This window comes from Zonotrichia albicollis, chromosome 2 (genome assembly GCF_047830755.1).
Source record: "Zonotrichia albicollis isolate bZonAlb1 chromosome 2, bZonAlb1.hap1, whole genome shotgun sequence".
Taxonomy (NCBI): domain Eukaryota; kingdom Metazoa; phylum Chordata; class Aves; order Passeriformes; family Passerellidae; genus Zonotrichia; species Zonotrichia albicollis.
In genome coordinates, this window is record NC_133820.1 from 40,928,111 (window position 1) to 40,955,156 (window position 27,046).

At 44.7% G+C, this 27,046-nt stretch overlaps 2 protein-coding genes across 3 annotated transcripts; one reads left to right on the forward strand and one right to left on the reverse strand.

Moving 5' to 3' along the window:
- Positions 1 to 7: 7 nt before the first annotated feature.
- LOC141728169 (epidermal differentiation-specific protein-like) lies at positions 8 to 16,795 on the forward strand. Of its 2 annotated transcripts, none has more exons than XM_074534905.1 (4): positions 8 to 143; positions 6,378 to 6,551; positions 6,663 to 7,050; positions 15,760 to 16,795. In XM_074534905.1, the coding sequence occupies exon 4, from the start codon at positions 15,813 to 15,815 to the stop codon at positions 16,341 to 16,343; it is 531 nt and encodes a 176-aa protein (XP_074391006.1). In that variant the 5' UTR covers positions 8 to 143; positions 6,378 to 6,551; positions 6,663 to 7,050; positions 15,760 to 15,812; the 3' UTR covers positions 16,344 to 16,795. The 2 variants fall into 2 exon arrangements, with proteins under 2 accessions (XP_074391006.1, XP_074391007.1); XM_074534906.1 differs by lacking the exon at positions 15,760 to 16,795 and adding an exon at positions 8,540 to 9,421.
- A 4,791-nt stretch (positions 16,796 to 21,586) lies between these two features.
- LOC141728168 (epidermal differentiation-specific protein-like) lies at positions 21,587 to 23,326 on the reverse strand. The gene is made up of 2 exons (XM_074534903.1): positions 23,215 to 23,326; positions 21,587 to 22,698 (listed from the first exon to the last, which is right to left on the reverse strand). The coding sequence occupies exon 2, from the start codon at positions 22,646 to 22,648 to the stop codon at positions 22,118 to 22,120; it is 531 nt and encodes a 176-aa protein (XP_074391004.1). The 5' UTR covers positions 22,649 to 22,698; positions 23,215 to 23,326; the 3' UTR covers positions 21,587 to 22,117.
- Positions 23,327 to 27,046: the final 3,720 nt, after the last annotated feature.

The window sequence follows — 27,046 nt, forward strand, 5'->3', positions numbered from 1 at the left end:
TGACCCAGGTTTTGGTTTATTGATAGCTCGCATGCAGATGAAGCTTAAAGGACCTCTTTTTGCTGTAGCCCCAGGCTTCAGTTCAGTGAGCCAGCAGAAGAGCTTCTCTGTGCCAAAAACTCTTTTCTTGCTCAGGTTTAGAGGTCAGTGATGCACTTTTTTTTTCCACCTTCTGGCCCTCTGCAGAGAGGGAAGTTGTGTTACATTTTATCACCAGTTTAAGGAATCTGCTGCAGTAGTCAAGGCTGGGGGCTTAAATAGGAAGGACTGCTCCTTCCTGTTCCATCAGGGACGTGTTTCTTCATACCTCAACCTCACAGGCTTGTTTTTCTCTCTCTGCTGGAGCAGAAAGTGTGTGCAGAGATTAGTATTTGCTGTATATTTTCTGAGCTTTATTTTTCCCTGTATCTCCCATCCAACCCTGTGGCACTGAGACCTACACGCCCTGTTCTGAGACTGCTGTAGTGCATGCAAAACAACCCGCTGCTTTTGCTGTCTGAAAGGAAGGGAAATGCTACTTCTGTGTCCTGCTTGCCCACACTGCTGGTCAGCAATGTGTTTTGGTTTTTACTTATTTCAGTTCTCTGTCAGATTCTTTGCTTGGAGAAAGAAAAAACAATGCCTATGTTGTGCCTCACTTGCTGTCTAGTTGTTCTCCCTTCCCCACTTCTCTCTGCTGTTCTCTCACTGCTGGTTCCCTTTGCCTCTTTGGTGCAGCACATTCCTCTCTGTTCATTTTCCCATTACCATTCCTTGGCTTTTCCTTGTTCTCATCCTCAGATTTTCTTAGTGCTTCTCCTCTCCTAGGTTTCCTAGTTGCCTCAATTTCCCTTGCAATATCACTTAAACTCTTGACTTTGTGTTGGTGTCCTTCCCTATCCCACATTTCCATCCCTGTCCCGGCTGGTAGTTTGGCTGTTACCATTTGTTCACTTTCCCTGGAAATTGTTCTCACTTTTTTCCCCCTGTCCCTGCTAAATTATTTCACAACATCTCTGCTTTACCTTTTGCTGAGGCTGAACCTTCCCCTAAGCAGAGTCCCTGTTTAGTCTCCCCAGGGCTGTGTGAAGATTGAGCTGCCTCTCTCCAGGTCCTGTGTGCCTGTCCTGTTGAGAGCTGCCTTTGGAAGTGGGCTGTTGATGCAGTGAACACCAGCTGGCTCACTGGACCTGCATTCTGGTTCCATGCACCATTTTTGTCAGTGCTCTGCTGCTCTGTCTCTGGTGTCCAAACCCAGCTTGTGCTAATGCTCTGTGTGCATCATGGTCCTTGTTTGCATTTCTGGCCACATCCATGTTTTCTGTTACCAAGCTCAGTTGTACTGCAGGGGTGGGTAGCAAGTACCAAACATTTTGGATTAATGTAAAGGCAGTGAGGGATATTTGCATGTCCCTAATCCAACCCCCTGCTCACAACAGGCCTAACCCTAATGCTAGACTGGGGAGTTGAAGACCTTATAAATGATGGTGCACTCCAGTTTTTTCACTTCTCCCAATGCTCAGAACAGTGTCAGGGTTATCACCACTGAAAATTTGTAAGAGATCACAGCATGACCTTTACCAAATTCTTGGGCTTACAGGACACTAACCTTTCATAGAGCCATAAGTGAGTGATCAAAGAGGGTAGTTCAGCACATGCTTTTCCACCCATATTTCTTAATATGTTTCTGCTGTATTTCTTCCTTCAGTGTTGTATTTGTTTGCTGCTTATGAGCCCAAGAAGTCATAGAATCTCTTGGTGATGGCTTTACCCCCCAGCCAGAAAATGAAAATGTGCTTTCAGGTCCTTATACCTCTAGCCACAGTGCTCCTCATAAGCTCCATCCTTGTCAAGGAAGTGGTTGTTCTGTCATTGTTTATTCTGCTTCACCACTGCAGTTTCCTCTCTTGAGCTACTGAGCCTCATTACAATTCTGAGTTTTCTTGAGTTGCAACTCCCTGAGTTCAAGTTTTGGGTCTCAGGCTCTTACCTGTTGTGCCTGTGTGTGCTGAGGTCTTTCTGGTTGGAAGACCAGACCAGCCCTTCTCTGGGGGAATGGTCTAGGGGTGGTGACCTGATGTGAGTCTTCATGGGAAGAGCATCAGGCAAGCAGATAGCAGCTAGTCTCATTTTCTCTAGGAATCTACTGTTTGAAATAATGTCTGACTCAGAAGTTGCATCAGTATGTTTGTCTTAAAGCCTTTGGTAAATTTTTTCTCTGCCTGTGACTTGTTGATTTTTAAACCACAATAGTGCCTTTGGTCTTCATGATGTCTTGTGGATGCACACAAGAACTGTGTTTAAATTCCTGAAGTATTTTCTTTTGTGTTTTAAGCCTGCTGCCTCTTCCTTTCTGATCTCTTCTTTCAGTTTCTGTAGGACATAGCAAATAACACAGTCCTACTGCAGTCCACGTGTCCCCAGGGGGAGCCCTTTTCCCAACCTCTGTTCCCCGCTCCTGTATATTTTCTATTTTTACTGTGTTCTTGCCAGTACTTCCTTCGTGCCCTAGCCTGCCTCAGAGCCCCGACCACACACACTCTGCCACTTTCTCTGCTCTGAGTGGGCCCCTGCTGCTCTTAAGTCTTGGGCACGCAAGGAAGCTCTGATAGCAGCACAGCAGCTCTTCCACCTGCAGCAGCCAAGTGGCACCAGAGGCAGCCCCGCCAGACGGGCTTCTTGGCCAGAGCAGACTCTGGAAGCTTCTCTGCGTTGTGGTCCCTTGTTCACTAAGGAAACTGTTGTTTTGCACCCTCAGGGGAGAAAGGAAACTTTCCTGTCACTGCTATGTTGAGTATAGCAAAGCATTGTCTAATATTTTCTGGTTTTTTTTAGATATGTGGTTTGAGAAATGTAAAATTTTAAAACTCTACCTGTCCACGACTCTAACAAGAGTCGTAGGTGAGAGATACTCTGAAAACTCTGATGCCTGGTGGGTTGGGTTTTTTCCTGAAGTGTGTCCATTGCTCATTCGCATTTCTGACGCAGAAGTGACACCTAGTGTTGAGTCGAGGGCAGGTCCGTGTCTGCCACACGTGCTGGGATGGGGACACCAAAGGGTTTAGGAGCACGGCTTGCTAATTAAACACGAAAGGAACAAAATGCTGGCTGAATTTTCTAAACGTGCAGCTGTAGATGCAAAATGTGGTGCTGGGAAGCTAAGACCTTTTGAGGGTCTGTGGTGCCTTCCCCTGGCTTCTCCCCATTGCTGAGCATGGGTCTTGTTTTTTGGGGAGTCCAGCTTAGCAACTGTTCCATGGAAAACGATTTGTAAATTTATTAAAAACCCAAAACTCAACCCAGTTGGGTTCTGACATTTTGAACTAGCAGTTACTCACAGAAAAACGGTTGCTTTTTCCTTCATTTGGGAAGAGGAGACTTTGGAAAGGACATAATAGTGAAAAAAGACCTTCAGTTTGTTTTCTGACATCTGTGTGTCTTCAAGTGGGACTTAAAAGGCTTTTGTCAGTCTATGTTTGCTGTGCCTCTCTTTCCAACATAATTTCTTTGGAGCTTACTCCTTCTGTTGTGACTGAATATGCAGCAGTCATCCAATAGGATTCTGTCACCTCTCTTTTTGCTGAAAAAGTGGTCTTCAATTTGCTGTACTGAAGAGCAGCAACTGGGAAGTGCAGCAAACAGAGGAGAGCGAAAAAGGGGAGTTTGTGTGAGATACATGCTAGGCAAAATAAGGGCCTTTTTTTTTATTCCTCCCCTGAAGGATTTGGTAGTGAATGTATTTATTAGCATGTAAGCTGTTCACAGTTTTGGGTTCTGTGGTCCAGTGGTGTGTTCCTATGTTGCATTTTTGGGAGCTGTTTTGCTTGAGAAATAGAAGTTGGAGAGTGAAAAGTGGGAAAGAAACTTTATTTTTGTGATGGAGAATTACATTACTAGCTCTAACAACTGCTAAGTGAGTAAAACCCCAAAACCACCTTCTACAACCACAAAACCAAACCTCCAAAATAAAGGAACCAGTGTTCTGCTGCCTTGAGTCCAAAACTACCAGGGAAAAACAGCAGACAGAAACTGGGGGGGTATACCTCATATGTGATTTTTATTGTTTTTTTAATCCTCTTGTTTTAAAGTAAGGAGTAAAACCAGATGAGTACTGAGATACAAATTGAGATATCTGTAGTGACAGAGCAGGATAGGAGCACAACAGGATCTAGTGGTTGAAGGAGTTTGTTATTAATTAGATTTTTCTACCATTGTACCTTTTCCAGCACTGTGAAGTGGGTGCATATGTGACGTCCACAGCTTTAAGTGAAATTGTTTTATTACCCTGCAATCTAGTAGTAAATAGTCTCTAAATAAATAAAGAAAGAAAGGAAAAAAACCCAGAAAACCAGTTTTATGAAAAAGATGAAAATATTTTAGGCTTTATTCTTACCTTGCTGGAGTGTTTTTTGCATAACTGCACATTTTCAAACATCTGAGTGTCATTGTTCATCTTGCTCCTTCTGTTGCTTTTCATCTGCTGAAGGCAATAGAGGAAGAGGGGTTTATCCTCCTTCTCTTAGCTTTTCACTTTTGTCTGACACTTTCAGATTTTGAGATACCACTGTTTCTGCAGGAGGGGGATAAGACGAATTTTAGGAAACATTGTTTCCCATAAATTTGCTCCACCCCAGGTGATGTGTCCAGCTCTGGGGAGCTCAGCACAAGTCTCAGGCCATGGACCAGCTGGAATGAGTTCAGAGGAGAGACATGAAACTGATCAGAGGGCTAGAGCACCTCTCCTGTGAGGAAAGATTGGGAGAGCTGTGGTTGTTCAGCCTGGAGAAGGCTGTGGGGTGACCTTGTTGTGGCCTTCCAGTATCTAAAGGGGCTAAAAGAGAGCTGGAGAGGGACTTTTCCACAAGGGCACACAGTGGGAGACAACGGGGAATGACTTCAAGGTTAAAGAGGGCAGGTGTAGTTTAGATATTAGGAAAAATTCTTTACTGTGAGGGTAGTAAGGCATAGATTTCCCAGAGGAGTTGGCAATTCCCTATTCCTGGAATAGTTCAAGGCAAGGTTGGATGGGACTTTGAGCACTTGATTTAGTGGAAGGTGTCCCTGCCCATGCCAGGGGGGTTGGAATGATCTTTAAGGTCTCTTTCAACCCAAACCATTCTGTGATTCATAAGGAATAAAAGCAAACAAACCCAACCCACAAAGAAAACTCCATAAATTTTTCCAATATCAACCCCTCAGCCCCACCCTGTGGTGCTCTGCATTGTTCAGTGACTGACTTCCTTGTGCATAAAGCACCATATAGGTGAGATTAACGACATTAAAAGCCATTTAGTTTTCAATCCAATAACACTAGGGCAGATGGTCAATGACAACCAGGAACTCATTGCTTTCTCTGAACCTGGGAGTACAGAGATCCTTTACCATGCTTTTGCAGTAGCACAAAAAACATGGCAAAGGATTCCATCATGGAGCATTCCATCATACATTGCCTTTTGATTTTCCTCAAAGCCACGAAAAGCCCCACTGCCGGCTTTGGTGCTCTGCAGGGAGTATGTGCATGGCTGAGGAGTTTTCACTGTTGGCTGAAATGTAAAATTGAGAAATGTAAACTACTCTGTACCACAGCTGAGATACACTCAGACTTGGGCTTTGTGATGCCTTCGTGGCTCATACATTTGGTCAAAGGTGCTTTCTGAGTCTGCAGGTTCTAGAAAAGATGGGAATGTTTAATTCATTATTAAGTATGTCATTACACATTATTTGGATTTTTTTCAGAAACACAAATGATAATTTAATGAGCAAAACACATTAGCAAGCTAAGAAGAATGAAATGTTGTTCATTGGCAATGCAAATCCATCCTATTCTAGGCTGTTTTAATCCCTCTTTAAAGCATTCCTCACATTGGGGTGCTCATTCTTCCTCCATTCTCTTTATCAGACAGTGGACACAATGATTCAAGAGTGGAATGGGGTATTCCCCTTTCCAGCAGCACTGAACTGTAGGCTGAGGTCACTGCAACACACAAAAACATGTCCTAAAGGTGTGATTTGTCTGTTCAGAAAAGGAACTTCTCATCTAGCTGTTGCTATAAAGTGAGGGCCTGTTTCTCTTCAAAACCCCCAAATTTCAATTTATGAATTTCAATTGCTCTGCTTCCAACCTCTGCAGAGCAGCAAAACAATGGACCACATGGAAAAACCCCCAAAGTCTCAAGTATTTTTATGCTGGCTTACTTTCGTGATCTGGCACACGATGGGCTCAGCCAAGCACCAGTGAAAGAGATACAGCATGAGGATTTGGCTGGATCTGGTGTACAGGCTGCTTTGCACGGATGAGCTATCTCCCTTCCCAGCTCCCCATCTTCTCCAGTTACTTCCTACCTGACAGAGCAGGGGTACCTCAGGTGAACTAATGAAGATCCTATTGCTTTCTCCAGCAGCAGAACAGCTTTCTAACATACTAGCCAATGAACCTGTCAGAAAATATATTGCAGAGTGAACCTGAAAAGAGAAGAAAAGAAAGAAAAATATTGCCACTGCGGCTCTGCCAGAGTCTCCTGGCCCTGCTTTAACAGCTCTGCCTCCCTGCAGCTGCTGAAGTGGCTACATAGGTGAGGAAGAGAATTTAATTAAACACTTCTTAAATGCCCCCTCTGTCAAGTGGACATGTCCCACCAAAATCCTTTCAAAAATTAACATTGATTATTATATTTTCTTCACAGGTAAAGAAAAATTTGCAAGAGGCAGAAAAATTCTATAGCCTGTGTGTCACAAGGTACTTTGATACATTTTTATTACTGTGATTAATCTGCTTCTGGAGGAGAAGGACAAACAAGAAGCAAAGTTCTAAGGTTTTATCAAAGGTTTATGCTTCAAGAGACTTTTGATCCCAAGCAATAACATGACTGGTTGTAGAAAGATCAAAATTTAAATAAAATAGTTAATGATTTTTGTTCACTTATTGACCATTTCTCAGTTCTGTTGGCTGACGTGTTTCACAAGACTTCTGAGCCAGCTATAAATGCAGACAGGTGAGATGCCCTTCCCAAACCACAGCCCTGCACTGGAGGAATTGCCCTCCTCTCTCGCAGCCCTGCAGCTGACAGCAAGGTAAGAGGCACCCTTGGCACAGGAGAGCTGGAAGGGCTTCTTGGGCAGCTGCTGTGAAGTGCAGGGCAAGAGCAGGAGGCTTTAGTGCTGGGCTGAGAGCTGCAGCACAGCCGTGAGGCTCTGCTGTGTGCGTGTGCAGAGACTGAAGCCATCTCTCAGGGCATGAGGAGATGGATGGCTGCCGCAGGAGAGACAAACCTCACCCAGGGACAGCCTGGAGGGGGCCACTGATACACAATTCTCAGAGGTGAAAGTGAAAATATTCTACAAATTCATCTTGGTCATGGGATCTTTATGTTGTATCAGCAAAATTAAAGGGGTCATTATTCATACTTTTTCTACAGGTAGAAAGTAATTATAGTAGTGCCTAATCACTAGGAACTAATCAGTCAGTGAGTCCGAGCTCATGTTCTCTCAGCCTCCATATATGCTTTTATAACTGTGAAGAAATGCATGGTTTTAATCACATGAAGTTTTTTTTCCTAAAAAAGTGAGGTTTAAGCAATTTATGTTTTTAAATTATGATGCACAGGTCTTACATGCTACTGCATGTTACCATATTACTGTGGCTTTCAATCTTACTGGGGATATCAGTCTTTTCCCATCCCTTCTCAGAATCAGCGCTAGAGAAATGGCTTTTTTAGTCCCATTTATTTGCCCTGAAGTGTAAATCTTTGCTTCAGTAACTGTTACATGATTTAGAGAGAGGGAGCTGTTATCATAACTGACTGCTCATTACTATTCCTGCAGCTGTTGCTAACAAACACTGTGGCTTTTTAACTGTGGGGAATTAGATATGTGTATTGGTAGTCGTGTTAGGAAAAGACATTTAAGACCTGAAATTTAGTCTGATTTAAAGAGCTGATGCTTAGAACTTGATTGCTTCTCAGTGTATGTCAAGAGAAGGAATCTCTTGATTTCGGTAAAATTCCATATAAAAAGAGAAATAAGGTGTTTCAGTGAATTTAAAGTTCAATTCTGGCCTTAAAAGATAGGTTTCCCCCCCCGATTTTGTGTAAAAAATTAACTTCCTTTTAGAAATTAGTTGCATGTCTCACTACTTTTATTTTGCTTTCTATGTGGCCCAGGAAACCTACTCTAAACAATGAGTGACAGTTTCTAAAATATTTCTCAACTGCAGCATCAATTATCAACAGAAAGATTTATCATGAGTTGTATATTTTATTTTGTTATTATTTAGGGTACACCAATAAGATGTTAAACAAAATGCTCAGGTGTGCCTTGCATGTATATATATTAAATGAAACTAGACTATTGTGGTGTATACAAATCTCATTTTACTTTTGTCTTCCAAATTGAAATTCTGTGTTGTGCCCTCACTCTTTCACAGCTGCTGCTATTTTTATCTTCTGCTAAAATGGTTTTGCATTTCCTTTACCTTTTGTCCCCTCTGGTTTCCAGCATTTCATGTCTGGTGTGTAAAGGCCTCTTACAAGCGTTGCTTGTTTTCTGTTTTCATTTTCTGTAGGCTGCCATCCAACAGCAGAAAATCCAAACCCCAGAAGCCTTGCAGAGATGGGGAAAATCATTGTTTATGAGCATGCCAACTTCCAGGGTATGTCCAAAGAATTCCACACCAACATTGCCAACCTAAAAGATGCAGATTGGAATGATTGTATCTCCTCAGTGAGAGTAATCGGCCATCCTTGGGTGGCTTATCAGCATGTAGACTATAAAGGACAGTTACTGGTACTTGAGGAGGGAGATCATGACTTCGTTGGCAAAAAGATGAATGACAGGATCAGCTCTCTGCAGGTGATCACTGAAAATCTGCACAATCCCCAGATCACTCTCTATGAGCACGCTGATTATCAAGGGAAGAGCAGAATAATAAGAGAAGCAACCAACCTGACCAGGGGACATGATGATAACACCACATCTTCACACAAGGTTCAGAAAGGTGTCTGGCTGCTGTGTGAACACGGTGATGGAAGTGGATTTCAATACATTGCACGAGAGCACGAGCACCTTCCAAATTACAAGGCAATCAAGTTCAACGACAAGCTTTCCTTCCTGCGCCCCCTGCGCCCTGGATGTGGCTGTTAGAATGCAAATCCTGCAGCGCTGAGAAAAGGTGCAGCCCGAGCAAGAAATTTGACACCCAGATATCTGCCTCTGCTTGTGTCACTTTTCCCCCAGTGTCACAGGACCACCGAAAGGGAGAGCTCTCCTTCCCCACAAACGGCCTCTGCCGATGTCTGTAATCCATTTTGTGTTGGTGTCAATAAAGAATCTTTTGCAATCAGCAGTGGGTTATTTTATGCAGTGTTTAGTGTACATAAACATTTCACTTTCATAGAGAGATGTCTCTGTGTATCCAGAGAATGTTTTGTGTAGTCACTTTCAAATATTTTTCATGGATCTGTCCTGCAGAATTTTATCTCCTTACAGTTTCACTGTCCAGAAACATTGCAACCAGACTAAAGATCTTGGGAAGCATTTTAATTATTGCTGTGATTAAATAATTGCTAAGCCAACTTTCACCTGTACCCTGTATTTAACTACCCCATGTATCTTAAGGAATTGATCATAAAATCCTAGAATCCTACGAAGTCTGAGGTTGGGAGTATGAAGTCTGAGGTTGGGAGGTGCCTTAAAGATCATTCCAATCCTCCTGCCATGGGCAATTACACCTTCCACTACACCAGGTTGTTCAAAGTCCCATCCAGCCTGACCTTGAATACTTCCAGGAACAGGAAATCCACAACCTCTAAACAACCTGTTCCATAGCCTCATCATCTTCATAGTAAAGAACTTTTTCATAAGATCTAAGTCTCTGCTATTTTAATTCAAAACCATTCCCTTCTCATCTTATTACTACTTGCCCACTTATAAAACTGTTCCTGCTCTTTTTTATAAAGCCCCCTTCAAGAGCTGGAAAGCTGCAATGAGGTCTCCCTGGAGCTTTCCTTTCTCTGGGATGAACAACCCCAGATTTCTCAACCTGTCTTCATAGGAGAGGTGCTCCCAGCCCATGACCATCTCCCACGTCTGTGCTCCCACGTCTGGGATTGCCCCAACCCAGGTGCAGCACCTTGCACTTGGGCTTGTTGAACTTCATGAGGTGAGTATGGAATCACTTCTCAAATTCGTCCATGTTCCTCTGGATGGGATCCCATCCTTTTGTTGTGTCAGCTGCACCCCTCAGCTTTGTGTCATCTGAAAACTTGCTGAGGGTGTCATTGACAAAGATCTTAAAAAGCACTGGTCCCAGAACAGAGCCCTGATGGACACCAGGTCTGCTTCTGGACATAGAGCCACTGACCACAACTCTCTGGCTGCGTGGATATTTTCCAAATAGTCCACCCTTCAAACCTGTGTACCTCAGTTTGGAGACAAGGATGCAACGTGGGACCATGTCAAAGTTCTTAAGGAAGTTGAGGTATGTGAGTGATATTGGTTGGGTTTCCCCTTGCTGATGGCTGCAATCCCTCCACCACAGATGGCCACCAGATTGGTCAGGCATGATCTGCCCTTAGTAAAGCCATGCTGGCTGTCTTGGATCACCTTCTTGTCTTGCATGTGCCTTAGAATTGCTTCTATGGGTATCTGCTCCATGATCTTCACAGTCATAGAGGCGAGGCTCACTGGTCTGTAGTTCCCCAGATCTTCCTTTCTCCCCTTTTTAAAAGGGGAGAGTGATATTTCCCTTCTTCTATTCATGAAGAATTTAACCTGAAGGCCATGACTCTTCAAATATGATGGAGGGTGGCTTGGCAACAACACCAGCCAGTTCCCTCAGGACCCTGGGATGCATGTCATCCAGTCCCATACTCTTGTGTCTATTCAGCTTCATCAGGTGGTCTCAAACCTGCTCTTCACCTACAGTGAGAGGGACTTCTCTCCCCCAGTCACTACCTGCAGCTTCAGCGACTCCAGAGATGTTGGAAACCTGACTTCCAGTGAAGACTGAGGCAAGGAACACACTGAGTACCTCAGCCTTCTTTACATCCATTGTGAGACAGAGTGGAAATTTTCCAGGGTAGAAATCCATTTTGATTTAGGTGGAATGTACATCTTTAAGTATATAGCTTGTTGTGTTGTCTGACTGCAAAAACCTAGGCTCAGAGAAACTGCTTCAGTGAAGGGCAGAGATAAGGGAGAGGGAGACAGAAGGTGATAGAGAGAGACAGAGAGACTGCTGTGAGAGCAGGTCAATCTGACCTAGGAATTCTTTCTGATAAAAAAGAACTAGCAGCAAATGTCATGCGAAATTCGTAAAAATGAATATGAATCAACCTATTGTGAAATTGTATACATACATATTTGAGAGGGAGATAAAAAGAGACCTGAAGTTCCCAGAGGTACACATGTCCTTTTAAGGGAATGATTCCCACATGCGTCCAGCACTGTAATAAACATACTGGCTTTACAACTTTCACAAAAGTTGTGGAGTTTTGTTTATCTCCGCAAAACATTTGCCACCAGTTCTTCCTTCTTGTTTATTAGTGGGGAGTGGGCATCACACTCCACTTGGCCTTGTTTTTCTGCCCAGTGTTCTTGCAGAAGCCCTGGTGTGTCAGTCCACAGAGGCAGGCTACTGGGACAACTACAGGCTTGTGGCTGGAACACAAAGAGTAAAGCTATTTCTATTTCCATGGGCTTATGAACACCCAGACTCTACAGGCCAGTTACTCTGGTGCTTGAGGAGGGAGAGCACAGCATTGTTGGTGAAAGATGAAGGACAGGATCAGCTCTGTGCAGCTGATTGCTGAAAAACTGCACAATCTGCACAAGAAGCCCTGAACACGCTGTGCTATCAACTGCTGGACTTTGTCCCACTTAGAAATAAGCACTGCAGGCTGTGCTGACGTGTCAGCCACTCGTGCTCCTCTGCTTGGCTCAGGTGGGCAGGTGCAATGGGGATGGCCTAGAATCCATGTGTTTTGGGGCACTTCTTTTACTGCTTTGCAGCCAGTTTCAGGTTTCCTTGCTCTGTTCACCAAAGTGGGATTTCCCAATTCAATTCCAAGAGCATCTGGCATTCTTCCTACTCTAGAAACATGTGTTTTATAGCGGCAACTCAACTGGAAAATGTCATCTTCTGCCCAAAGGAGTTTGTGGAAGAAATTATTTTGGAAGTGTTATTGAAGTGCCTTGGTCATGTCTGATATATCCCTTTCAGAATCTCAGCATGATAATGATGTTACACAGGCACTGTTAATAGGAGAGGGATTATTTTGGATGTCTTTTGTTATATTTCCTAGGAAATACACTTAATGACATTTCGTTTTTGAAAACCACTATTTCTTTGAGAGGAAAGAAGGTATTCTCTTATTTTCTTGGCATATGTAACTGAGAAGTTCCTTACAGCCAGGAGGTCCCTGAGACAGATTTCTCTGAGTTTTCCCTCTGTTTATTTTGGGCAAAGAAAATATTACATTGCCTCCCAAAGCTGCTGTTACTCTGATTTTAATCAGTGGACATTCCTGTCTGGCTCTGTCTCTCTTGGCCACCAGAGAGGGGATTTTCTTCACTTTGGGGGCTGTGAAGAGGTGGTCTAGTTGCCCTTGGGGTGCAGGTCAGAGCAGACCAGCTGGCAAGTTCTGTGCTGCTCAGTTAGCAGTACCCTTGGAATCACTTTCCATGGTCATCCTCACCCCTCACCCTCATGGCAGATTTTAGGAGGCCTCCCAGGAGGAGACATCAGCAACTGTGGCATTCCCTACTGTACTTCTCACATGAGGTTTATCCCTATAAAAGAACACTGTGAAATACTTTTGCACAGTAAAGACTAAAGCATGGTCACCTCTACCTGCCAATCCAGGAATACACTGTACGTGGAAGTCCCAAACCATGCTAAATTACATATGCGTGACAGTGTTCACAGGGGTTCTTGGATGAGGGGAGAGACAAGAATGTTGACTCTATGTTCAGAAGGCCTGATTTATTATATTATGACATATATATTACATTATAACTATACTAAAAAGAATAGAGGGAAAGGTTTTTTCAGAAGACTAGCTAAGAATAGAAAAGAATGAATAACAAAGATCTGCGGCTCAGACAGAGAGTCCAAGCTATCTGGTCTGTGCTTGGCCATTAATTGTAAACACTCAAGATGGCCCAGTCACAGACAAACCTGATGCATTCCACAGCAGCAGATAACCATTGTTTACATTTTGTTTCTGAGGCCTCAGCTTCTCAGAAGGGAAAAAATCCTAAAGAAAAGGATTTTCACAAAAGATGTCTGCGACACACATGGTATTAAAAAAACAACAACTGCTTGCAAAATCAACAGTCAGCAAAAAACCTTCACAGATGGGATTATTAATCCACATTGCAAATGGACATTTGAAGAGAATGCAGTATAAGGAAGGCTTGTGGTTTTCCAAAAATAGATGTCTAAACATAAAAGCTTAGACACTATGGCTGTGACAGAGAGGTGATATATACACAGACTCAACTTTTCTTGGCTTGATCAGAAACATCCTCAGAACAGGTTCAGGCATGTTTGGGTAAACACGGAATATAAAATGTGGGCTTAAGGTCGTATCTTGTATGCTCAGTAAATGGTGATGTTACACATTAACCACTCCCGTTATTTCTCAGTGTTGCTGTGTTTGTTTCTGTATTTCAGGGCTCTGGTGCAGCTCCTTTGGCCACCTTTGTGAATGAGCCACTGTGACTCTGCACCTGCAGGGCAGCTCCATTGCCCAGGCAGCCTCCATCAGAGGAGTGCAGGATACCAGCAGACAGGATGTTCTGCTGCACATGCCTTAACCCATGGGTTTTTGGCTAGATGATTTAACATTCCCTTGGGGAAACTCAAGCTCTTCCCCAAGTCCAAAACACTCAAATTTGCTGTTCGCAAGCTTGCAAGATTTTATTGTGGCTTTCTTCCCTACTCACTTCATCTGCTACTGGAAGTCCCACAGCACAGATTTACAGCATCTTTTAATGTATCCTACACTGAAAAGCCATTGTGGGAAGCAGGGCTGAAGCAACTTATTTTTTTCCCCATATGCACCTTCAAAGACATCTTCCCCTTACCCACCAACAGAGCTGCCCCACTTTCAATTCAGTTCCTGATGCTTCCTTTAAGTTTTTCTTGGATTCCTTGTCAGAGTATTCCTCCCCATTATGCTGCTGTGTTCTCCTGGCAGTACCTTATTGACTCTGTGTTAATCAGAGCAATCCTACAGAAAAGCTCAAATGAGATTCTCCATCCCTGTAAATCAAATCTCAAAAAATGCAAAGCCTGTTGCTGACAAAAGCAGTAATGAGAGACTTTCCTTCAGGGATCTGTAGAGGTCATCAGGAAAATAAATGCGACAGAGTGCAATGTGTGCAACTGGTTGTTTCTATGAGGAATTCCCTTCCCTGGAGGTAACTTGGTTTTGTCATTTACATGGCCTCAAAGACGAGTCCACTGAACAGTCTCCCTATCAAATCTCTGTGCTTCCAATTTAGAAAGAAGGAAGTTGTGGGGACCATGTCAGAGGCCTTGCAGAAATCCGGCTAGATAACATCTGTAGCCCTTCCCTTTTCCACTGAAGTAGTCACTCCATCGTAAAAAGCCAGTAGGTTATTTGAACTGGACTTTGCAGAAGCTGTGCAAATCACAAATCACTTTCCAGTCTTTCATGCATGTGCCTACAAATCTAGAAAATGAGAAGCAGGAAGCAGTTTGAGTTACTTAATTGTTAACACATCTTCTTGCTGAATCACCCTAACTGAGCAAGTTAAGTAAGCAGGTGAATACTCTGATAAAAGAGAAGAAATCTTCTTAGATCTCTTCTCCCTTGAGGAAGTACCATCTCTTGGAGCAGAAATGCTGTGCTGCTGGCACCTAAATGCCTGTGCTGTCATTCACACAGTGAGTTCCTGAGAAACCTGATCAGGATCAATGGAAGCCATGAACAAATGGTGACCCCCAAGGGTCTGTTCTGCCCCCAGTGCTCTCCAATGCCTTCCTTGATGTCACAGCCATGGGGGCAGGTGCACCCTCAGCCAGTTTGCAGATGACACCAAGCTGAGTGGTGTGTTGCCATGCTGGAAGGAAGGGATTGTTAAGCAGGACCTCGAGAAGCCTGAGCAATGGTCCGATGTGCATCCCATAAATTTCAGCAAGGCTGAGTGCAAGGCCCTGCAACTGGATGTCAGAGCAATCACCAGGGGCAGCGTAGGCTGAGGGATGAATGGGCTGAGGGCAGTCCCGTGGAGAAGGAACTGAGGACACCGGTGGATGAAAGACTGGACGTGACCTGACATTTGCCTCCTAGAAAGCCAAATGTATCCTGGGCTGCAGAAAGTGTAGTTGGCAGGATGAGGGAGATGATCCTTCCCTTCTGATCTCCTGAGGTGAGAGTCTACCTGGAGCTCTGCATGCAACTCTGGGGTTTCCTGAACAAGAGAGACACAGACCTGTTACAGCAGATGTAGAGCTGGGCCATGACAATGGTGAGAGGGCTGGAGAACCTCCAACAAAGAAAGCCAGAGATACTTGGAGTTGTTCAGCCTAGAGAAGACAAGGCTTCTGGGAAACCTTATTGCAGCATTTTTTATGTTTTCCCTCTAAACTGAAATATCTGTCATGTTCTCACTGCTTTCCAGCTGCTGCTATGTTTCTATTCTGCTAAAAACTTTCTACTTTTCCTTTTCTGCAACACACTTCCCATCATTTTCTGTCTGCAGTAGAAAGTCTTCTCACAAGCTCTGCTTGTTTTCTGTCTCCCTTTTGTGCAGGCTGCCATCCAGCTCCTATAGCAAGAAATCTGCACCCCAGAAGTCCTGCAGAGATGGGCAAAATCATCATTTATGAGCATGCCAACTTCAAGGGCCTGTCCAGAGAATTCACCACCGACATTTCCAATCTAAAAGATGCAGATTGGAATGATATTGTCTCCTCAGTGAAAGTAATTGGCCAGCCGTGGGTGGCTTATGAGCATGTTGATTACAAGGGTCGGTTTCTGGTGTTTGAGGAGGGAGAATATAGCTTTGTAGGTAAAGAGATGAATGACAGGATCAGCTCTCTGCAGGTGATCACTGAAAGTCTGTACAATCCCCAGATCACTCTCTATGAACACATTAATTATCAAGGGAAGAGCAGAATAATAAGAGAAGCAAACAACCTGGCTGCAGGATATGACAATGATATCATGTCTTCCCACAAAGTCCAGAGAGGTGTCTGGCTGCTGTGTGAGCACAGCGATGGAAGTGGAATTCAATACCTTGCCCTGGAGCATGAGCACTTTCCAAATTACAAGGCAATCAATTTCAACGACGAGCTTTCCTTCCTGCGTCCCCTGCGCCCTGGCTGTGGCTGTTAAAATGCAAATCCTGCAACTCTGAGAAAAGATGCAGAAATTTGATACCCGGATCTCCGCCTCTGCTGGTGCTGCCTTTTCCCCCAGTGTCCCAGGACCACCGAATGTCAGCGCTCTCTGCTCTGCTGCACTGCAGAGCTGCACTTCTCCATCCTGCCTTGCATGCTGCTCCCACCCCACCAATGCAAGAATCATCAGGCTTGATCATATGAGAGTGTCCAAGCTAGAGGAGGCAATGCCACATGTGTGAAACCTGTTGTACCCTCAGCTGGCATTCCAGAGTCCTGGCCTATGGAATGTAGAAGCTTTGCAGGCTGTGTGTGTGGCTAAGTGAAACAGAAAGTGTCAGTGCAGAGCCAACATCACTTCTTTTGTAATTTGCCTTGCAATGCCCTTGTGGTACTGTAGACTCTGCCATTGTCTGTAAACCATTTTCTGTTGCTGCCATTAAAGAATCCTTAGCAATCAGCAGTGGGTCTGTTTTGTGCATCTTTGGAATAGATAAATATTGCTCTTCCATGTTGAGATGTCTCTGTGTGTCCAGAGAACGGTCCCCACAGCCACTTCCAAAACTTTTTCCTCGTTGTGTCTCTTGCAGAATTTTTTTCCTTCTGGTTTAACTGCTCATTAACAGTGGGGACAGGCTTGACTCTAAATATCTTGGTGAGCATGTAGATCATTGCTGATCCTGGCCAAACACTCACCTTCAGATTTTACCTGGCTATCACACACTTGGTTGTATCTCAAGGCACTGATTGTAGCAATGATGCAGTCTTCTACTGCCCTAAATCTCATCATAAACATAATGTTTTCAGTAATTTGAATTCTATCATGCAAATGGTAAAACCTGCCTTGTTTTTCAAACCTGTAATAGCCTGATAAGGAATGAGAATTGACAAGGTAGATCAGGACCTGGTGAGTCCTGTGCAAGTTCAGCTGGATGAGCAGAGTCTCAGCCCTCCTGCAGCAGTGCCTGATGAGAGCTGCAGCCCTGAGCTGGGCACCGTGGCAGCTGTCCCATGGCAGCTCTGCCCTGCAGGGTTCCTCTCCCTCTGTGCTTGCCTGCTATGTGTCCTGATTTCCTTGTCCTGGTCCCAGACAGGAGCTGCACTTGGCCTCTTTGAACCACATGAGATGTTTTATTGCATTAAATTGTTATTTAGTTGGTTTTGCACTGGGTGTTTGATAATCTGCACTGGTCACATGGTCTTCCCCACTCCTAGTCCCTGCTGGTAGTAGTTTGTCCCTGGTTTACTCATCCCCTGGCCCGTTCATCAATTGTGTCCCATTGCCTGTCGTGTATTCCTCCATCCCTCATTCCCCCTCTTTTTCCCTTGTTAGGCATTCACCCTCTTTTTCTCCTGGGACACCAACTACTCCCCATCAAGGATCCCCTGGAGTAATTCCACAGTAAAGCTGTGGGATTATTGGTCCTGAGAGGAGAAGAACACTTCCAGTCTTTTGCTTTTATCCTTGTAAAGGCTGCCAGGGGCCTGGACCCTGCACTGGATGGATCAGGCTGGAATGACCCTGGGAGAGAGCAGCCAATTTACAATGAGGTGCACATGTTGCCAGTGCTGGAGCTTGCCAAGGGACCTTTGGATGGTCCCTGAGGACAGTTCTGTCTGTGTGTCTGTGTGTCTGTGGCTGTCATGCCCAGCTGAAGCTGTGTTCCCTGTGCTGAGGCTCAGTGCCCCTCTCAGCTCCCTGTGCCTTCCTGCAGCCTCTCTCCTCCTGTTCTCACCCACTGACACAGCCCTGGCCACTTTCCCAACGCTTCCTGTTCCCTCAGCCCCCTGCAGGAAATATTTTCACAGCAGTGCAGTAACAAACCTTGCTGTCCCAGACTGCTGTCTCTGCCCTGGCTTCATCACCAGCATGGGACAATATCTGCCCATTCTCTGTCCTGTCATGAGTAACAGCTGGAAGTAGAAAACTCCTGGAGGTTCCTTCTGGCCTCAATTGTTCCAGGAGTCCATACACTGTGCTTGGGATGTGATAGGAACAGCTACCCCTGCTCCAGGGAGGAGTGCAATCCAAGAGAACAGCTTCAGGAACTTTTACATCTGCTATTGCAAAGGGTTGAGTTTTGTTTGTTTGTTTTTTTTTTCTTGTTTTGTTTTGTTTTGTGGTTTTTTTTGTGTGATTTTTTTTTTTTAATAGCAAAGGGTTCTTGTAAGTTTTTCAGTAATACGAGGATGAAGTAAAGGTGGAGAAGGATTTTGACCCCTCAGTGGAGGGGATTACATTTGACAAGAGAGCAGGTAACAGCTGCTGGTGAATTGGGAGGGAAGTGTGTCACTGGGGAAATGGAATTTATAAATACAAACAAATAATTCCCAAGTTATTTGTATGTATAATTTTATGAAGACACTTTTTCATTAAAATTGAACAAATAATTAAATCAGGCAGAAAGTGACAAAGACTTTAAATCTTGCTAAGAATTACTGACAGAAAGATTTACTCTGTAAGGGACTTCCCTATTCCGTGGCCTTCTTCACAGCAGAGATACCCACAAAGGAAGACTGATCTGGACCAGTTTGAACTGGTCTGGACCGGTTTGAACTGGACTTAATGCTTATATGTTACACCCTAAGAGACATTGCAAGAATTTTCAGGTCACAGTGTCAGAAACAAGGAAAGACCATCAACAAGGATATTCTTGCATATTTATTTTTTTCCATTGCAGAATCCACTCCAGAACACCATAAATGTGGTAGTCTTCCACTGTCCTTGACAACATTCAGCCGTCATCCACTGCATGCCTGAGAAGCAGCTAGAAAGGCACTGTTCTTCTACCCTTCCATGCCACAACCATAAACCATCCAGCCTGAGCTGTAAACATGCTAAAGCTTTGGCAGAGTCTTCTGCCTACACAGCCCTGCACAGTAGGATAGGGTAGATTTCCTCCTTAGCCAGCCTTGCAAAGCACAGGATTTTGCTGGGACTTGGAGCCATACAGACTCATTGTGCTGATATTCAAAATTTATAAGTGCTGCTGGAAAAAGAGGTACTGTAGATGTAGAAAGAGGAACTGGGACCTGAAACCACAGCAAGGTTGACTCTATTGCTGAATTTGCACATCCTAGAATCGCAAAATGACAGAAAGATTTTGGCTGGGAGAGCCCTTAAACACTATCTAGTTGCAATCTCCTGCCATAAGCAGGGAGAATTTTCCTCTAGACCAGGCTGCTCAAAGCTGTGTCCAGCCAGGCCTTTGGTGGAGCATCCACGGCTTCTCTGGGCAATCTGTGCCAGTTTCTCACACCCCCCACCACAAAAATACTCTTCCAAATGTCCAATTGAAATCTCCCCTCTTTGGTTTCAAAGAGCCCAGTAAAAACCTGCAGAGCTGCACGCAGTACTCCAGGTGGGATCTCACCATAGGGGATTACAGGTGTTGTAGTGAGTTCTGCTAGTTTATTTAGTTGCTCCCCTATTTTCTGTAATTGTTCCCCCATTTTCTGTAATAGTTCTGCCCTCACCAGTTTTTCCCGCCACTGTGTTGTCAATTATTCGGCTGCCCTAGTAACTCCCACCACTGTTACTGTCAATCCCTTAAGTTATATAATTTCCCCTCCCCTCATCCCCTTTTAAGTGGACTTGTTTCTCTTACCTGGGCCCAGTCAATCACTTCTTACTCCTCCTAGTTTGCCAGAATCTTCTCCTCTCGGGGAGGCATGATTGGCTAGGGCTTTGGGGCCCCTCCCTTAGATTGTATCTATTGGTTTTCCCTTAATGTCTATTATCTTAGGTTCACGCCCTTACTTTCCCCTATTGGTCCTCTGTAATCCCCTCTCTTGAATACCTCCCCCTTTATAACCCTGTTGCACACCTTGTTTGGGGTAACTCCCTGGCTGACTCGTTGGGTCCTACAATAAATCTGAAAGTCCCCAGCGAGTGTCCGGACTCTTCTGTCTCGTCTCTTCAGCAGCGAATCCATCTGCCACGAGTGCAGCCTGAGGTCATAGACGCCGAGGGGCGCTCGTCTTGTTGCAGGGGCCTGTTGGTCGCCCCTCCAACTGGCCGGACTCTCAACCTAAGACCACAACCTCGCTGCATACAGGGTAGGAACCCCCTGCCTTGACCTGCTGAGCACACCTTTGGCAGCCCAGGATAGGCTTGGCTTTCCAGGCTGCAAGCTCAGCGTGCTGGGTCATGTCCAGTTTGACATCCAGCACTGTCCCCAGTTCCTGGGTTGCTCCCAGTGCACTCAGCCCCAGACTGAGCTGATCCCACAGATCAGGAGGTGAAGGCTTTGCTGAAGCTGTGCTGGCTGTCTCCAATCACCCCCTGTCCTCCATGTGCCTGCAAATCCCAGCACAGAAGTGGAAATGCAGGAAGCAGCTGGAGCTATGGAATTGTTAGGCACACACAGGTGAAGGGCCTTGTCAGGGTCAATGGGAACCAGTCACAAATGGGGTCCCTGAGGGTCCCTGCTGGCACCAGGAGTGCTCCCTGTGTTCATCCATGGCACAGACAGTGGGATGGAGGCACCCTGGGCAGGTTTGCAGGCGGCTCTGAGCTGAGGGGGCGTTTGATAGAGCTGAGGGAAGGGACCATGCCCAGGGACCTTGGCAAGCTTCAGCACTGGCCCCATGTGCAACTCATGAGGTTCAAAGTGGCCAAGTGCAGCTCCTGTCTGGGACCAGGGCAAGGAAATCAGGGCACACAGCAGGCCAGCACAGAGGGAGAGAAATCCTGCAGGGCAGAGCTGCCATGGGACAGCTGCCACAGTGCCCAGCTCAGGGGTGCAGCTCATCAGGCACTGCTGCAGGAGGGCTGAGACTCTGCTCGTCCAGCTGAACTTGCACATGGCAAAACAGATCATGGAATACCTTGTAATCCCTTCTCCCATATCAAGATACTACAGGTTTAAAAACACAATCAGTTGTTTCCACTGGGATCGAACAACAAATCAATTTGAAGTTATGAGAACTTACTCTGATTATGTGATTTGGGGAGTGGAAGACTGTATCACCAATGTGATTCATCTGTATGATTGATTGTACATAATACCATCAAAAATGTGCTACCTATCTACACTTCACGGGAGAGTTTGGCCAGGATCACAGCCATAATCAACATGCTCACCAAGATTTTAGCACTGGTTGAGTCAAACCCAAACCCACTGTTACTGACCAGTGAAACTGGAAGGAGACAATGCTCCAGGAGACGTCCAGGAAAAATATGATATGACTTTATCAACCATTCTCTGGATACACAGAGACAGTCCACCATGAAAGAGCATTATTTATTTATTGTAAAGATGCTAAACAGACTCACTGCTAATTGCAAAACATTCTTTAATGGCACCAAAGCAAAATGAATTACAGACAATGGCAGAAGCCATGGTACCTTTGTAAAGCAAATTCTAAAGAAGGCAATGCTGGCCCTACATTTACATTTTCTGTTTCACTTAGCAACAGAGACAACATGCAATGTTTCAGCATTCCACAGCCCAGGACTCTGGAATGCCAGCTGAGGGTGTATTAGGTTACATGTCCCTGGCACATTTCTTAGCTTGGACACTCTTTCATATGATCAAGCGTGATAATACTTTCATTTATGGGGCTGTGAAGCATGCAAGGCAGGATAGTACAGTATCTGTACAATATCTGTACAGATCTGTACAGATACAGTATCTGTACAGATCTGCAGTGCAGCACAGCAGAGAGTTCCCAGGGAAAAAAGGCTACACAAGCAGAAGGAGAAATCTAGATCTCAAAATTTCTTGCTGGCGCTGCATCTTTTCTCAGCTTTGGAGGATTTGCATTCTAATAAGAGCGGCCAGGGCGAAGGGGACGCAGGAAGGAAAGCCTGTCATTGAGGTAGATTGCTGAGTAATGTGGAAGGTTATCTTTTTCTCGTGCAATGTATTGAATCCCACTGCCATCACTGTGCTCACACAGCAGCCAGGCACCTCTCTGGACTTTGTGGGAAGACATGATGTCATTGTCGAATCCTGCAGCCAGGTTGGTTGCTTCTCTTATTACTCTGCTCCTCCCATGATAGTTGGGATGCTCATAGAGAGTGATCTGGGGATCATGCAGATCTTCAGTGATCATCTGCAGAGAACTGATCGTGTCATTCATGCTTCTACCAACATAGTCATGCTCCCCCTCCTCTAGTACCATTAGCCTGCCTGTATAATTTATGTGCTCATAAGCCACCCAAGGCTGGCCGACTACTTTCACTGAGGAGATAATATCATTAAAGTCCAAATGTCCCAGATTGGAAATGTCAGAAGTTATTTCTCTAGACACCCCCCTAAAGTTGGCATGCTCATAAATGATGATTTTGCCCATCTCAAGAGTCCTGAGGATGAAAGTCCTTGCTGTTGGCCTTGGATGACAGCCTGCACGGAAGGAAGATGAAAACAAGAATGCTTGTAAGAAGACTTTGTACAAAGTGATAGAGAGCTAGGGGAAATAAAGAAAATGTAAAACATTTTGAACAAAGAATAAATGTAACAACAGCTGGAAAAGAATGAAGGCTTTACATAGTAGTTTGTATTTGGAGGGAAAAAGGAAAATGAAATATGCGCCCAAAACTGCCCACTTTTATATAGTTATGTGTTGGGTTAGATATACATCCAAGATGAAGTTGTAAATGCTCTCCCAGTCACCCCCCACAACTGTGTATCAGTGGCCCCTCCAGGCTGTCCCTGGGTGAGGTTTGTCTCTCCTGCAGCAGCCATCCATGTCCTCATGCCCTGAGAGATGCCTTCAGTCTCTGCACACGCACACAGCAGAGCCTCACAGCTGTGCTGCAGCTCTCAGCCCAGCCCTAAAGCCTCCTGCTCTTGCCCTGCACTTCACAGCAGCTGCCCAAGAAGCCCTTCCAGCTCTCCTGTGCCAAGGGTGCCTCTTACCTTGCTGTCAGCTGCAGGGCTGCGAGAGCTGAGGGCAGTTCCTCCAGGGCAGAGCTGTGGTTTGGGAAGGGCATCTTACCAGCCTCCCTTTATAGCTGGCTCAGAAGTCTTGTGAAATAGCCAACTGCACAGAACTGGGAAGTGGTACCATGCTCCCAGGCACCAAAAATCATTAACTATCCTGTCCTAGATTACATGTTCCTATGATCAGACATCTTCTTTGTCTCTTTCAAAAGTCCCATGAAGTGCAAGTGACTTGATGAAACCTGGGAAGTTCAATTCCCGTTTGTCCTTCTCCTCTAGAAGAAAATGGAATCAGAGTAATAAAAATGAAACAAAGCATTCTCAGACACACAGAGAATGTGTGTCTGAGAATGTTTCTGCCTGTTGGAGTTTGCATTTTTGCTTTTCTGAGAATAATACTGCATACACAACCTTAGTCTTACTAACAGTTTTGATGGAAGATTTCCGAGTGACAGTGGTGACATTCACGTAATATTTTTCTTTTTCTTTTCCCTCTTCTCCTTCCAATCACAGTATCATTGATGTTGGAAAAGGCCACTAAGATCATCTAATCCAGCCTTGAACCAAATGCCACCATACCCCCTAAACCATATTTCAAAGGATCATTTCCACTTGTGTTTTGAATATTTTCAGGTATGGTGACCCTACCACTTCCCTGGGCAGCCCGTTCCAAACCTTAACAATCTTCCAATGAAGAAATGTTTCCTAAAATCCAGCCGGAACCTCCCCATACACAACTGAAAGCCATTTCCCCGTGTCCCACCACTGACTGCCTGGAGAAGAGACAAAACCCCCACCTTGCCACAGGCTCCTCTCAGGTACTGTCAAAAGTAAACATATCTGCCCTGAGCCTCCTTTTCCCCAGGATAAAATCTCCCAGTTGCACCAGTGGCTCCTTATCAGACCTGTGCTCCAGACCCTTCACCAGCCTTGCTGCCCTGGACTCCCTCCAGCACCTCAGGGTCTGTCTGCCAGTGAGGGGCCCAAAATGAGCACAGGATTCCAGGAGTGGCCTCAGCAGTGCTGAGCACAGGGGGACAATCCCTGTCCTGCTCCTGCTGGCCACACCATTGCTGATCCAGGCCAGGTGCCATGGGCCTTCCTGGCCACCTGGGAACGATGATGGCTCATGTTCAGCTCTCTCAAGGTGTGGATACCCCATCCTCAAAGAGCTCTTTAGAGTCCCTTGCAGCCCAGACCATTCTCTGATTCCTTGATATATGTATTCATGTATATATTTATGTCTAGTAATAGATGGGCATGGTACTATTGTAGATGATAAAGAAAAGCACCAATGTTGTTATCTCAAAACCAGACAGAAGAACACAGTTTGGAACCCAGAAAAGAAGTGTAAATAGAGAGGTACTGGTATCGTGAAAAAACAGCTTCAAAGTCAGAATTTCAAGCAGAGACATGGCAAAAGACCACCAGAGATCTTTGCAGATACTTATTTTGTACAAAATACTGAATATTGTAAATGGTGCTTTATAATGTCAGTTTTGAATTTAAACACTTGAATCTGATTAGACATGGTGTTTCTTTCCATTTTATTGTGCTAAATATGACTCCAAACATTTTCCCAATTCAGTGTGAAGTAAATGCTTCAGATAATACTTCTGCAGCCTGGGCTCCAACAGCTGAACAGGAGGAGCTCCTGGGGCTGAACCCTGCTCATCCTGAGCTCTCCCTACACACGGCACTTGAAAAGTGACTTGGCCCGACAGAAACCCTGGAACTGGGGCTTTTCCACAAAAAAAATAAACACCCTTTAAATTAACTTTAGTGTTCTTTCCTTTTACTTTCAATCCTGATCAGCTGTTTGCAGGAACTATCATGGGCTTTCTCAGAAGAGCATCTTATGTTACGAAATCCTACAGATTCACAGATGCTCTCTCAGTTCTCTTTTTCTTGCACTTGTGCTTGGATGTGATTGTACTTGTACTCCCTTGAAAGCAGGAGAGCCACATCTTGAAAAAATTCCCTCCAAAAAGACCCAAATTCACCAAGGAAGCCCCACACATTAAACTGAGAAGAGACAAATTGCAGGGACACATGAATTGCTGAATGCAAGGACAATGCAAAGGAGCTCATTAGACCCACTCAATGTCAGTGCACAGAAATCCCCATCAGGACAGCCTTGGTCTGACAAGGCTGAATGGTTGGACACGGGACATTGATCATCTTTATTTACAGCAGGATTCCTCAGGAGCAATATGGCTCAGGAAATAGTGGGATTTGCCTGTCTTGGTCCTTATGTGATGAGCTTGAATGATCCAGGGAGCCAGGAGGATTGTAGGATTCGTGGGTAATTGAATTTCAAGGTGACTTTTGATTGCCATTGGATCCAGTCAGCAGCTTAACACAGGGACAGCTGCGAGGTGAATTATGGCTGCTGGTGGCTTTATCCAGTCAGGACTAGAAAACCTCAGAGTATGCAGACTATCCAACCTCTCTGGGTGGTGTGATTTAAAATTTTCTGACATCATCATGAAAATTTTTCTCATTATGGCCAGTTGAATACTCTCTTGATTTAGTTGTTTCTCACATTTTCATCCTCCTACAATATGCACTCTGAAAAGGTTAGCTTCATCTTCTCCGTAACTTGCTCATAAGTATTGGGAAGGTGCTATTATGTCTCACCAAAACATTTTCTCCCATCTGAACAATTCCAGTTCCCCAGCTTCTCCTCCCAGGGCTAGTGCTGCAGCCCCCTGAACTCTCCCAGTTTACCAACACCTTCTTACGCTACATCACCCAGAACTGGGTGCAGTGTTCTAAATGCTGCCAAAGAAGCAATGACCCTTAATCTGCTGGCTTAGGCTCCTGTAAGTGCAGCCCAGGATGCTGTTGGTCATTTTTGCTGCCAGGGCAGATTTGGTTCACGGTCAGCTTGTGCCTACAAAAATCACAAGGTCTTTTTCAGCAGAGCTGCTCCCCAGACAGTCAGTGCCCAGCACATGTCATTGCAGGGGTTCTTCCTTCCCAGATGCAGGACTTTGTCCGCTTACAGTTTCATAAGAGTCCTTGTCAGTCCATTCCAACTGCCTTCAAGACCCTTTTGGATGGCAGCTCTGTTGTCAAGGGGTGTCACAGGCAAATTTGTTAAACAAGCACGCCCTCACCTCCTGCAGCATATGTGTCTCAGTCATAAATATATGGGGACTGCAAGTCTCCATCTCAGAGGCACAAGGAGGAGAAGTGTCCTGGTGAAAAAGGAACCAAAAAAGTGATGTCTATGCAGCTGGAAAAGAGCAGTCCCAAAAGGGTAATGATCCTGGATGCCAAGAGAGGGAGATAATCTACAAGAAATAGTCTCAGCGCTCTATTATTTCAGCCCATGGGTGATCAATCCTTTTTATGTTAAAGACTGAATAACTAAAGTGTCTGAGCTATTTTAGAAGCAGGGGAGATCCTGCTGATTTATGAAGTAACAAACATGAAGATCCAGGTGGGAATGCAGTAGCCTGGTGGAAGAGCATAGCTTTTTATTTTGACAAACCTGACACTCATCCATAGTTATTAGGGTCATTAGGGAGTTTCTCAACTGACAGAATTATCAGCAATAAGACCCCAGGAGAAAGATATTTCATCCATGAAATTCAGAAAGACATTTTTTTTCCAGATGTCTTCTCTCAACACCTTCTTTAAGGATAAAGGTTCTTAAAGAACTTCCCTCTCTTACACGGCAGAAGTGAAGAACATTCAAAATTTTGACACTAATGCTAATAAAAAATAAGATTTATTGAGACTAGCATTTGAAAAATCCAGTTGTTGAAAAGTGACAACATTGTACAAATAAAATCCTCTG